General features: G+C 45.8%; 1 protein-coding gene across 1 annotated transcript; it reads right to left on the bottom strand.

Annotated features, from left to right (window-relative positions):
* Positions 1–1,017: 1,017 nt before the first annotated feature.
* Positions 1,018–1,386, bottom strand: LOC127237589 (60S ribosomal protein L23a-like). Its single transcript, XM_051205945.1, has one exon. The coding sequence runs from the start codon at positions 1,378–1,380 to the stop codon at positions 1,030–1,032; it is 351 nt and encodes a 116-aa protein (XP_051061902.1). The 5' UTR covers positions 1,381–1,386; the 3' UTR covers positions 1,018–1,029.
* Positions 1,387–12,442: the final 11,056 nt, after the last annotated feature.

The raw sequence follows: 12,442 nt of genomic DNA, 5'->3' as shown, positions 1-12,442 counted from the left end.
TACCCATCATCCCTCTGTGAATGTGTTGACATCCTGCTTCTCCAGGCTGGTCTTAAATCATGTAAGAGGAAGGATGGACGTTCTTCAAATATGGACCACTCATTTCCACCTTGCACACTAGTGAAGGATAATGTGTGCCAGGGTTGGAAGAAACCATATTCTAGGAATGAGCCTAAGCAGAGCAAAGAAGAAACAATGGAAAGAATGCATTGTTCTATATGACACCAAATTTCCAGGGGTGAGATTAGCTGACTGAAAATAACTTCCCACACAATGTGTGCCTTGCAGTTTTGGCCATTATAACGAAGCACAGAAGCAGCCTGTAGAGAGTGCTTGGAAGCCGTTAGCCAGGATGACAGGTGTGGAAATTGCTGTGCAATAAGTAATGATGGAACCAAGGGTATTGGAGAATTTCAGAGGCAAGTTGATCTATAGCTTCAATACTACCAGGTCCCAAAGGGCCAGAGTATTGTGAGCAATAACTGTGCTGGTATTTTCTCCTACTGATGGAAAATATGAAACTATCCAGCACAGGCACATTGTAGTGAGATAAACACACACACACACACACACACACACACACACACACACACACACACCAAACCTATAGCACTGACTATGCCCATTTGGGATGGTCACAGGCGTAGACTGACTGGTTAAAAGGATTGAATAGGGCTCAGAAGCCCCTTCAGATAGCTGAGAGCATCAAGGTGGCAGGGTCTGCATCCTGATTTCCATGTCCACATTTGATATGGATGCTTGACCAGTAAGATGAATTGGAGTTTATTTGGAGAAAATAACACAGGAAATGAGTACCGTGTCACTCCAGCCCCAACACAGACCCTGCCACCCTGATGCTCTCTGAGACCTGAAGGGCCTTCCAAGCCCCAATTCAATCCTTTTTTTTTTTTTTTATGATGAAAAAGTGTATATTTGGAATTAGCCAGTTGGACTCAGTTTAAATGATCCCAATTTTGTTGGCAACATCCAGAGCATCATAATCAGGAGCCAACTTTGGCCACATCAATGTCAGAGTTTCTTCACAGCCTGTTTGATCTGGTGCTTGTTGGCCTTGACGTCCACAATGAACACAAGTGTGTTGTTGTCTTCTATCTTCTTCATGGCTGACTCAGTGGTCAGAGGGAATTTGATGATGGCATAGTGGTCAAGCTTGTTTCTCTGGGGCGTGCACTTCCGAGGGTATTTGGGCTGCCTCCGGAGCCGCAGGGTCTTGGGCCACCGGAAGGTGGGTGACGTGCGGATCTTCTTCTTTTTATGGCTGTGGATGCCTTTCAGCACTGCCTTCTTGGCTTTCAAGGCCTTTACTTTGGCTTCGGCTTTGGGAGGGGCAGGAGCTTCCTTCTTCGCTTTCGGCGCCATCTTGGCGAAAAGCCCAATTCAATCCTTTTAACTGGTCGGGTCCACACCTGTGACCACGCCTGGGCGTGGTCAGTGCAGGTGGTGGGGAGTGGTTGAATATCTCCTTACAGCATATGTGGCAATAAAGGACTCTAGAAGGCAGTTGCTGAGGTTGACTGTGATGATGTGGAGTGTGGATGCTGTAGACATATCCTGAGCATCAGTTGAACAGTGAACAAAGATGAAGCCCCTTCTGCCTATGAGACTAAACCCTTTTCAACAGATCAATAAGGTGTGTAGTCTTTTTTTTTGTCATCACAGATCTTTAATCAGATCATGAATGTAAATGGCACCATTAGAATGTGTTAGAGACAGAGACAGGTCCAGTTTGGATGAAGTTTAAGATGCCATGATCAGCATACACACTGGCTATATGAAAACTAGGTACAGTAGCCCCTAGAAATCCATGAGAGATTGGTTCTAATATCCCCAGAGACATACCAAAGTCAGTGAGTGTTCAAAATCCCTTATATTAAATGGCATGGTTATTTTATATAACCTACCCACTGTGGTATAGAATATTATTTTAAGGTGTGTGACTTTTGTTTATGCTGCATTTGTTTAACTCTGTGAAGCTGTGTTACTGTGCCTGTCTAAAACACCTGATAGCATAAAGAAAAAAAAAAAGAGCTGAACAGCCAATAGCAAGGCAGGAGCAAGAGTAGGCAGGGCTGGTGGGCAGAGAGGATAAAAAGAAGGAGAAACAAGGAAGAGGAGGAGCAAGGAAAAAAACAAGGAGAGGAGGGCATCAGGAGCCACCCAGCCACCCAGCCACCCAGACACCCAGACACCCAGACACACAGACACACAGACAGCCACACAGACAGCCACACAGACAGCCACACAGACACACAGCCAGCCACAGACAGCCACAGAATAAGAAGTAAAGTAAAATAGACAAAGGAGAAAGGTAAAAGCCAAGAGGCAAAAGGTAGTATGGTTAATTTAAGATAAGAAACGCTGGTTAGAAAAGCCAAGCTAAGGCCAGGCATTCATAACTAAGAATAAGCCTCTGTGAATGAGTTATTTAGGAGCTAGGTGGTGGGTCCTTCAAAAAAAAAAGGCAAAAGGCTAAAGATCCAAAAGAGTAAGAGCAAAGCCATCACGCAATAACCCACATCTTGCATCATCTAAATCGCACCTAGATTAACTGTATTATATAAGACAGTGTCCAAATGATGTAAATAGCTATTACTCTGTATCATTAGACCACAATGATAAAACAGCCAATATATAAACACTGCAGATATGATTTTCCCCCTCTATGTTTGATTGGCACTTGGTTGAGTCCATAGATATAGGACCCAAGGATACAGAGGTGGACTGTGTGTAAAACATCGTTGGGGAAGTGAGGAAAGACATGACATTCCTTCAGAAGAGAACATGGAGTGGGGACAGCAATGACCAATAGGAAATCCGCTAGCATTGACTGACTGCCCTGTGCTCATATTCTATTCCTCCTCTTGCTCAGTAAGAGCCCAGCCTAAGCGACTTAACAACCCTGAGATTAGAGGCATGTTATGAAAGTGCCTGAGAGCTTTTGCCCAACAGAGCAATGCACTGCTCGTCTTGAATGCCCATAGCTCCCTGGCATAGTCATCTCATTAAACACAGTGAAGGCTAAAAACTCAGAACAAGCCTGGCAGTGGTGGTGCATGCCTTTAATCCCAGAACTAGGGAGGCAGAGGCAAGTAAATCTCTGTGAGTTTGAGGCCAGCCTGATCTACAGAGTGAGTTCCAGGACAGGCTCCAAAGCTACACAGAGAAATCTGTGTGGGGGAAAAAAAGAAAAGGGAAAAACAACAAAACAAAAAAACTCAGAACAAAATAAAACTGGGATATGAGAAAAAAAAAAAAAAGCAAAAGCAGTTTCTACCTTTTATTTAGGAAAAGCCCAACAGTTCAAGTTTTTGTTCCTTATGAAGATAGACAATTCAAATGCTCCCTCCTCTGGATTATGACTCCTTGTGAGGTGTGTGTCTTTGTTTTTTAGTGTGTTTTTCCAGCATGTATGTAGGTGCCCATGTGTGCCTGGTGTCTGCAGAGGCCAGACAAGGATGCCAGATCCCCTAGTGCTGGTGTTAGTTACGGAATTGTTACTGGCCAAGTGGGTCCTGGCCATCAGGCCCGGGTCTCTGGAAGAACATCGAGGTGCTTAACCACTGAGCTACCTGTCTAGCCCCAGGTCAGTGTCTTTTAATTCATTTTTCCCCCTTTTAATTTCCCTTTTTAACAACTGAGTTCTTTTATAGCAAGTGCTACTGTCAGATCTATTTTTGGCTTTGCCACAGGATATGTGTTGAGGGTCTTGAATCCTATAGGCAAAAATAAGACTCCTAGGTTGTGTGTAGCAGACTTCCAACTGTGGATAATACCTAGAAGCAGTACTAACTTTGAGTGCTGAGAGCATTAACTGTCCACACTAGTGAAGCCCACAGTCTTTAGATCCTCTAGGGACCAGCTGGAGCACAAACGAAGACAAATAAAAGTGTAAACAAACTCATCTGGAGGATTTGCTTTTCAACAGTATAACTATAGGCTTTCAGTCACAATCTCTATATAAATGTTATCAGTGTCCACTGCTGATCATGACAGGAGGGCGGCTTTTGTTGAAAGGCTTTTGCTTCAGTGTTAGGTATCAAAGAAAAAGGACCAGAGAACCCTGTCCTCCAGAGACTGTGTGTGAGCCTGAGCCTGTTTTCTATTACCAGAAAATACCTAAATGAAAACTGTTAAACCCCCGACACCCCAAATATACAAACATAATGACAAAAGGATGCCTAGAGAGATGGTGTAATTTATTTACCCACTATGATAACACTACAAAGTATGAGGTCAAAAGCTTTTTTAAAGCCAGGCATGATGGGGCACACCTTTAATCCCAGCACTCAGGAGGCAGAGGCAAGCAGATCTCTGTGAGTTCAAGGCCAGCCTGGTTTACAGAGTGAGTTCCAGGACAGGCTCCAAAGCTACAGAGAAACCCTGTCTCGAAAAACACAAACAAACAAACAAACAGACAAAAAGCTTTTTTTAACTTTACTTATTCCAAAGTAAACTCACTATGTAACCACCACCAGGAGCAAAAGAAGGAGCCAGAAAAGTGCCCTCTCCCGACTACCAACCTGCCCTCCCCCCAAAGGCAACCAGCATCCCATGTTGTAAGACCTCAGTTTGCCTACTGTGTGTCCTCACAGGAGTAGGATCACACAGTGTGTACGTGCTTACATACAGCTTCTTATGTGTAGTCAAGTGACTGGATCCCATTGTGTTTCACTCAGCACCATTCAGTGAAGGTTCCTTGTCCTCACTTGTGTTTGTGTGGGTGTGCTCATGTGTACATAAGCGCATATGTGTACGTGTTCAAGTGCATGTATGTGCATACTCATGATGTGTGTATGTGTTCACGTGTATGTACGGATATGTGTATACGTGTGTGTGGGAGCCAGAGGACAAACGGATGCTGTTCCTCAGGGGCCACCCCCCTTGTTTTCTGACCTCACCTGTCCAAGCCAGATGGTCAGGGGTCTCAGCCCAGCAGCCTCCGATTCCCTCTCTGATCCTAAAGTCTTCACGAGAGGTGGAACTTTGCTAAAGAGGCTTCCATCCCAGATCCTTTAGCCCCATTTGAAGACCCTTAGAACAGCAGCTCTCACCCTCCCTGACACTGCGACCCTTTAATACTGTTCCTCATGCTGTGGTGACCCCCAACCATAACGTCATTGTCATTGCTACTTCATAGCTGTAATTTTGATACTGTTATGAATCATAATGTAAATATCTGATATGCAGGATATCTGATGTTCGACACCTGTGAAAGGGTCATTCAGCTCTAAGGGTTCAAGACCCACATGTGGGAGGAAACATTGTCTTAGGGTGTCTCGTTCACACTCTGTAACATACATAGCTCATTTGCCAAAGGAGAATTGACAATCACGTGGTACTATGAAACTAAAGCTGTGTCCTGCCCAGCAGCCAGGAGAACTGGAGTGCATGGGGACAAACTGAGTCTAGACAATATGGCTTACACTTCTCCGTAGCAGGTGTGCTTAGCAACACCTAGAGAATAGCCTGCCGTGGAAACACAGGTGGCTAGTAAGCACACTAAGAAAATACATGGGGTGTATGACACACGCCTGTAGTCTCCATATTTAGAAAGCTGGGGCAGGGGGATCACCATGAGTTCAAGGCAAACCCGGGCTACAGAGTAAAACCCCACAGAAGGCAAAAGGAAAGGAAAGAGGAGGAAAGGAAAGAGGAAAAATACCTTTCTTTGCCTCTCTGCCTGGTCATCTGCTCTCCCAGCAGGTGTGTGGAGGGAGGCCCGTGAACCAGTCTGGTGTCTTCCTGATGGGTGGGTTTTACTCACAGATTTGGGGTGAATCCACAAGTTAATTGGTGTCAATGATTTCAAGTCACTTTTATGTAAGAGTAGGTGTGGACATATTCATAAGGTCATAGACTTAGAAACGCTCTAAAAGAAAGATGGAAGACTCTGAGATGTAGTTGCTTTGGGGACTTGAACGGTCTTCTGGATCCAATATTTGCTTTTCTTAGCAATGAGGAGAGCTCAGAGACAAGGGTTTGAGTGGCATATACATGGCAATATGGTGGTTCCACCATGCACGTGGCTCTCCAAGGAGCCCCACACTGGTAACACACTGGTAACACAAGGCTTTGGCTGCCCATTTCCCACCAGTGAATGAATGAATGAATGCTTGAGACATTGTTAGTTTTATCACTGGTGCCATTCTAAACTTAGTGACAGACATCCATCACTCCTGTGGCCCCCATATCACCTCACACTGGCTTGAATTCAGAACACATTCATGCCCCTGCACCCCACACATATGTCCTCTGCTACCATCACCCAGCCGCAGCAAATGGCAGTTGAGGAAAGGGGAAGGGATTGACCACCCCTCCCCCTAGCCTGTTTGACATTCCCAGGAGGAAGCCACAGTGGGCAGAACCCTTAGCTGAACCTGCCTGGCTGAACTGAAGGCTGGAGGGCACTTGGCAGAACAGCCAGGGAGTGAAAAGAGGCACAAGCTCCAAAACCCTCATATTGCAAGGGAGAGGGGCGTGGGGTGCCCTCTGCTGTTCCACCCATGGGGAAGCCGTGGTGTCAGGCTTTGAACTCGTCCATGAACAGTCTAGAGCGGCTGGAGGGCTCAGCAGGCCCCCACCTCAACGCTACTACCAGCTAAGGGCTCTCTGTAAAGACAGCTGGGAAAATGTTCAAGTCTCAGGGTCAGAGCCCCAGGGAGTGACCCTGAACTAAGAAGCCGGGTGACGTAGAAGGAAGAACAAAGATGAGTCAGGTGGGGTCCACACAAGCTCTGGTCCCCCACATTACCACGGTGTCCAGACTTACGGGAATAGCTTAAGCCACGTTAAAATCACCAAACAAAGGGACCCATACATACATGGGTAAAAACCTGGGGTTTAACACCAGAGAAGCCTTCCCCTAGAGGTAAAGGCAGACACACATCCAGCCCCAAAGTCTACACCTTGGGCCTCCTCAGAGCTTCCCTTCTACAAGTTTGACTTCTCAGAGTTCTGCCCACAGGAAGTGGGATGGGGCAGGAGAGGCCAGCCAGCTCCCAGTGCCCTGGCCTCTCCCAGTTTCTGCTTGATCAACAGGGACTGCTATCAGATGAAATAAGAAACCGCGAAACCCCACAGGCCCTTCAAAGATAGCCAGAGACTTTCAAAAGACCTGGTGAGTCGGTGCTAAGGGCCAAACATGCTGTCACCTGTCCAAAAGTCCCAAACTATGTAAGAGGTGACCACCTGCTGCCTCCTCAAGGGTAGCCTCCTCCCCAGAGGATACTTAGACTTATGGGGGGGCTCTTCAGGCCAAAGGGGGGGGTAAGAACATTAGGAAAACACCAAGCCAGGGGCTGGAGAGATGGCTCAGCAGCTCACAACCAGCTGTAACTCCAGGAGGTCCCCCCCCCAGAAGACACCTGAATTCTTATGCACATATCCCTCTACACAGCCATACACAAGTAATTTTTTAATCTTAAAAAATATTTAAAAACAAAAATCAGAGGGTAGGTACAGCTCTGTAGGAGGCATGAAGCCAGACATGTGAGGCAGATTGAGACACAGGCTGGTGGCCCGAAACAGGTGCTACCTGGAGCAAGCTGCTGATAGGGAAAGTGTATGGAAGGCTGAACTGAAGTTGAGTAGCAGGGGCAAATGCTACCCACATCTTTCAGCAGAGAGCATTCCTGTCTGAAATTCTAGCCATGTGGCCGCAAGAGATGTGGGTGTAAAATGACCCTTTAGGGATCAGTAGGATCCAAGATAGAGGTGGGCCTCAATGTCATTGCCTGGACCAGGCACATTTACCAGCCACTCCCCACATGTGTGGCTGCTAGCCATCAGCACCCTCCCTCTCTCCACTGTACCCAGCCTCAAGTCCTCTGGCTTTTGTCCCTCATTTGCTGGCCCCAAGCATAACCCAAGGCTCCTGGTCAGGTTCCAGCCCCTACTTGGCACTCTGTGATGTTCAAGATCAGAACTCCAGTGTAATCGCCTCATGGGCTGATGGGTGAAGCCAGGCCTCCTTTGGCTCTCTATGAACTTTGAGCTACACTGACCTAGGCTTCTTTTTAGGAGGATTCTTATTGAGTACCCAGTAGGATCTAGCACCTGGGATAGTGATTTTTCTACTGGATGGATGCTTGGTGGTCCTGAACCAGTAAGCAAACGTGTGTCAAATGAATATCTGTAAAAAAGTAGATGGCTTGAAGACATTTGGAAATAAGAGATTCTTTGCCATGACTGAAACCTTTGAAGACCAAACATGCCAAGACCGACAGAAATGGCTGCCTCAAGATGTCCCCCCCCCCCAGGAGGACTTCTTTAGGGTTAACAGGAACATACCCTTGGGTGGGTTTAATGTCTTAGCATCATAATTCCTGGAAACAAATCCTCTGTGGGCTTGATTCACGTTGTCCAATTCTACACAAAGTGGTTCCCTCGTTGAAGCCCGCAGTAGCACAGAGAGGTAGATGCTGTGTCCATTTCAAAGGAAAGTCACAAACCCAGGCTTGGTGGCACATGCCTGAAGTCCCAGCACTCAGGCAGTAGAAGCAGGAGGAGCAGAAGTTCAAGGTCATCCTTGGTGAGTTCAAGGCAACTCTGAGATCATGAGACCCTGTCTATAGGGGGAAGAAGTCTTGTTGGGCTAGAGACTGTAGGTTACTTAGCAGAATGCTTTCCCGGCATGCATAGCTCCTAGGTTCAATCCCCAGGCCACATAAAAACAGGGTGTGGTGGCATGGTAGCAGGAGGATAAGTTGTAGGCTAGTGTACCTGTAGTTTCCAGCCTGGCCCCACAGCCGCTTTGCCCCAAGTAAACACACAAAGCCTTATAATAATTTATATAAACTGCTGGCCAATGGCTAGGACTTCTTATTGGCTAGCTCTGTCTTAATTATTAAGCCATTTCTATTAATCTAAGTACTTCCATGTAGCCTTATCTTACCAGAGAGGGGTCCAGACCTGTTACTCCTTCCTGTACTACATGTCGTCTCCTCTCTCTGTCTTCCTCTCTCCAGCCTTCTCCTGTTCTGGTAGCCTTACCTATGCATGCTTCCTGCCTGGCTACTGTCCAAACAGTGTTTTATTCATCAACCATATACACAGAAAGACATCCCCCATCAGGCTAGCTTTGGTTACATAGGGAGTTTGGGGCCAGCTTGGGCTACATAGTGAAACAAGGCCAGCCTGGACCATATAACATCTTGTTTCAAGGCAAAAAAAACTTTAAAAAGGGAGGGTTCTGATTAGAAGAGGCAGGGCCTTGCCCAAAGGTACACAGCAGTGGGGGACAGCACTCAGGTGACCATACCTACAGCAGCTTCTTAGCAGCCAATTGTGTTCTTGACATGGGCATCTGGAGCTCAACGTGATTTGCTTGTTTAAGCAAGGCTATGAAGCCATCTGACTCCCTGTTTGTGTTTGCTGTACATCTTTTTGAGTTGGTTCAGAGCTCTAGCTGACCCACATGACTCCCCTGCCATACACCCAACTCCCACTTAACTTTGACATCAGCAAAATCATCAGATGGGTCTTCAGTGACTGGAACCTGCCCAGGGACTGTGGGAGACAGACAGTCTGCAGGCATCTTTTGGCATAGGACTTCCATCCAGAAGACAAGCTAGGCAATGATTCCCAAGAGACCCTGGGTATCAGAGAGGAAAGGAGATCTCTGTGGGGAGGAGCAAATGCCCCAAGGCACCCCATCAGCTAATTGAGGGAGTGGCACAGAGTCCTAGATTTTAGTGTCATTGTGTTGGGCTGAAGCAAGTGCCACAAAGGAGGATAACAAATGTCACCACCAACATTGAAATGACAAGTATACACAGGGCATTTAAAAACACATTACAGACAGTCATTGTATTGGGGGGGGCAGTGCCTGTAGCTACTCAACCAAGCCAAAAAGTCAACATGGAGCCACTCATGCTGTCCAAGTGACCATGCTGACAACTAAACTCCAACCAGCAAAGAAGCCAAGATTAGAGAGAATCCCAACATCAGGCTCCCTCCGCCATAGGCCTCACCAGGAAACAAGATCATTGCCAGTTTTTCCTCCTATGGAGACACTGGTGCTTCCTGAGAAAGAAACTTTTATTGACTTTTGGTGTTTTGTTTTGACTTTTATTTTTCTTTTTTGTTTTTTCTTTTTCAAGACAGGGTTTCTTGTGTAGCTGTCCTGGAACTCGTTCTGTAGACCAGGCTGGCCTCAAACTCAGAGATCCTCCAGCTACCTCCATGTCATGCTAACCATCTTTGTCCTTGGTTTCCATTCCCATACTCTCTGTCACATGCATCATCTCTGTACCCTAAGTCCTTTCTGTTCTTCTAAAGGTTTATTTCATTTTTTTGAGTTTTTAAAAGTCCCATGTATACAGGGCTGAAGTGATGGCTCTGTGGGAAAAGTAACTGTCAAACAAATATGAGGACCCAACACCCACTTTAGACCCCCAGGTAGTAGAAGATACCTCATGTAGACCTCTGGCCTACACACACACACACACACACACACAAAAAAAAAAAACACATATGCTTTACACACACACATACAACACATGCTTTACATGTGTGTATATGATTTATATACACATGCTTTACACATGAGCACAATGCATTATACACATACACACATGTACACACACATGCTTTACATACATGCACACATATGCTTTACACACATACACACGCATACACAAACATGCTTTACACATGTGTGTGCACACATGTGCGTGCACATGCTTTACACATACACACATATGCACACACATGCTTTACACATATACACACTACACACACAACACATGCTTCACACACTCACACATGCTTTACACATACACACACACCACATATGCTTTATATCCTCTTTGAATAAGAGTAGAACATGCCTCACACAGCAGAACGGTCCTCCATGAAATAACCTAGACTCAAAAACAAAAAAACGCCAAAAAGTTTTCCTTGCTATGTTCTTTTCTAGTCTGTCACTTCCCTTTGTGGAGTTAATGAACATACTATGCCCTATAGCTACTTAACAAGACCAAAATCTAGAAAGAGATAGAGATACTGGGGGGGGTGAGCATGACATCACAGTTTAAAACAGCATCCTCTAGCTGATCATGGTGACACACAGCTGTTATCTCAGTGCTGAGAGGCTGAGGCAGGAAGATTGAGAGTTCTGGGCTGAGCTCTCTCAAATTAATGATCAATCAAGAAAATGTCCCACACACGCCGGCAGGCCAGCTGTTGGAGGTGATGCTCTTCCCAGATGACTCTAGCTTGTGTCAAGTTGATAGACACTAACTAGGACACCCTTCTCTGGGAATGGAGATCTGCTTATCAGTCTTAGTTGGGCTTTTTTTTCTCTCCCTGTGAAATAAGAATCTGAAAGAGTGTGTCCACTTCCAGTTGGGAATCATCAGGTCTGGTTGAGCCTGCTTTCCATGGTATGAAACTCACTGGAGCAGAGTGGAGGAATGCTGGAGGCGGGTTGGCTAACTTAGTCACCAGACACAGAGACAAGATGTTAGAGAACACAGTACCTGTCCCTTCCCTAGGGCCTCACTGGTCCCTCACATCCCCTTTCTCTCCTGAGACCGAGAACCCAGGACAAGGCTTGTTCTGGTGTGACCATTGTACCCTCAGGTCCCGTCTGACACAGAGGCCCGCTGGGACATTCCAGGAACACTTGCTGAAGGGATGATAAGTCACTAAAGTATATGTGAATGTCACAAGACACACCAAAGATAGTCATTTACAACTGTAAAACAAAGTAGTTTCATAAAATATTTAAATTTTAGCACTATAATTTTATATTACACTTAGTTTGCTGTTTTATAGTCTTTATTTTTACCTATTTATTGTTGTTACTGTTTTTGTTTTGTTTTTCAAAGACAGGTTTTCTCTGTGTAGCCCTGGCTGTCCTGGAATTTGCTCTGTAGACCAGGCTGGCCTCTGAGTCAGAGATCTGCCTGCCTCTGCCTCCTGAGTGCTGGGATTAAAGGTATGTGCCACCCCCAGCCACAATGGCTGCTTTATAGCACCCTAAATCATCATACAGTTAGTTTCACAGGAATGGCTTGCAAAGCAATTCTGAAAAACAGAAGGGTGAAAATCACTAACTCGTGTGACACTTCACAGTTTACAAAGTTGAGATTCCAGTGGCTTTGAGGGACACAAACTGACCCAGAGAAATTTATTAGAAGCAAAACTCTGATTCTGATTTCACCAAGCCTCACCGGTTTGCCAGTGACCAAGAGAAGAAAAAGATAAATCAAAATGAGAAGTCAAGAGGCAAGTTTCCTCTATGCATTTGCCCCAGGGACTCTTAACTGAGAAGTATGCTGCTTGTCACACAGTCTCCTCTAGAAATGGATATTTGGACCAATATATCAGGCAGAGAGGCTCTACTCCAAAACAAGATGCTCACTGGGGTGATTCAGTCCCCTCCTGTTGACTGACTGTGTAAGATATAGGAAACAGG

Source organism: Phodopus roborovskii, unplaced genomic scaffold (assembly GCF_943737965.1).
Source record: "Phodopus roborovskii unplaced genomic scaffold, PHOROB, whole genome shotgun sequence".
NCBI lineage: Eukaryota > Metazoa > Chordata > Mammalia > Rodentia > Cricetidae > Phodopus > Phodopus roborovskii.
Note: the sequence above shows the minus strand (reverse complement) of the source record. Positions and strands in the feature narration are given on the sequence as shown.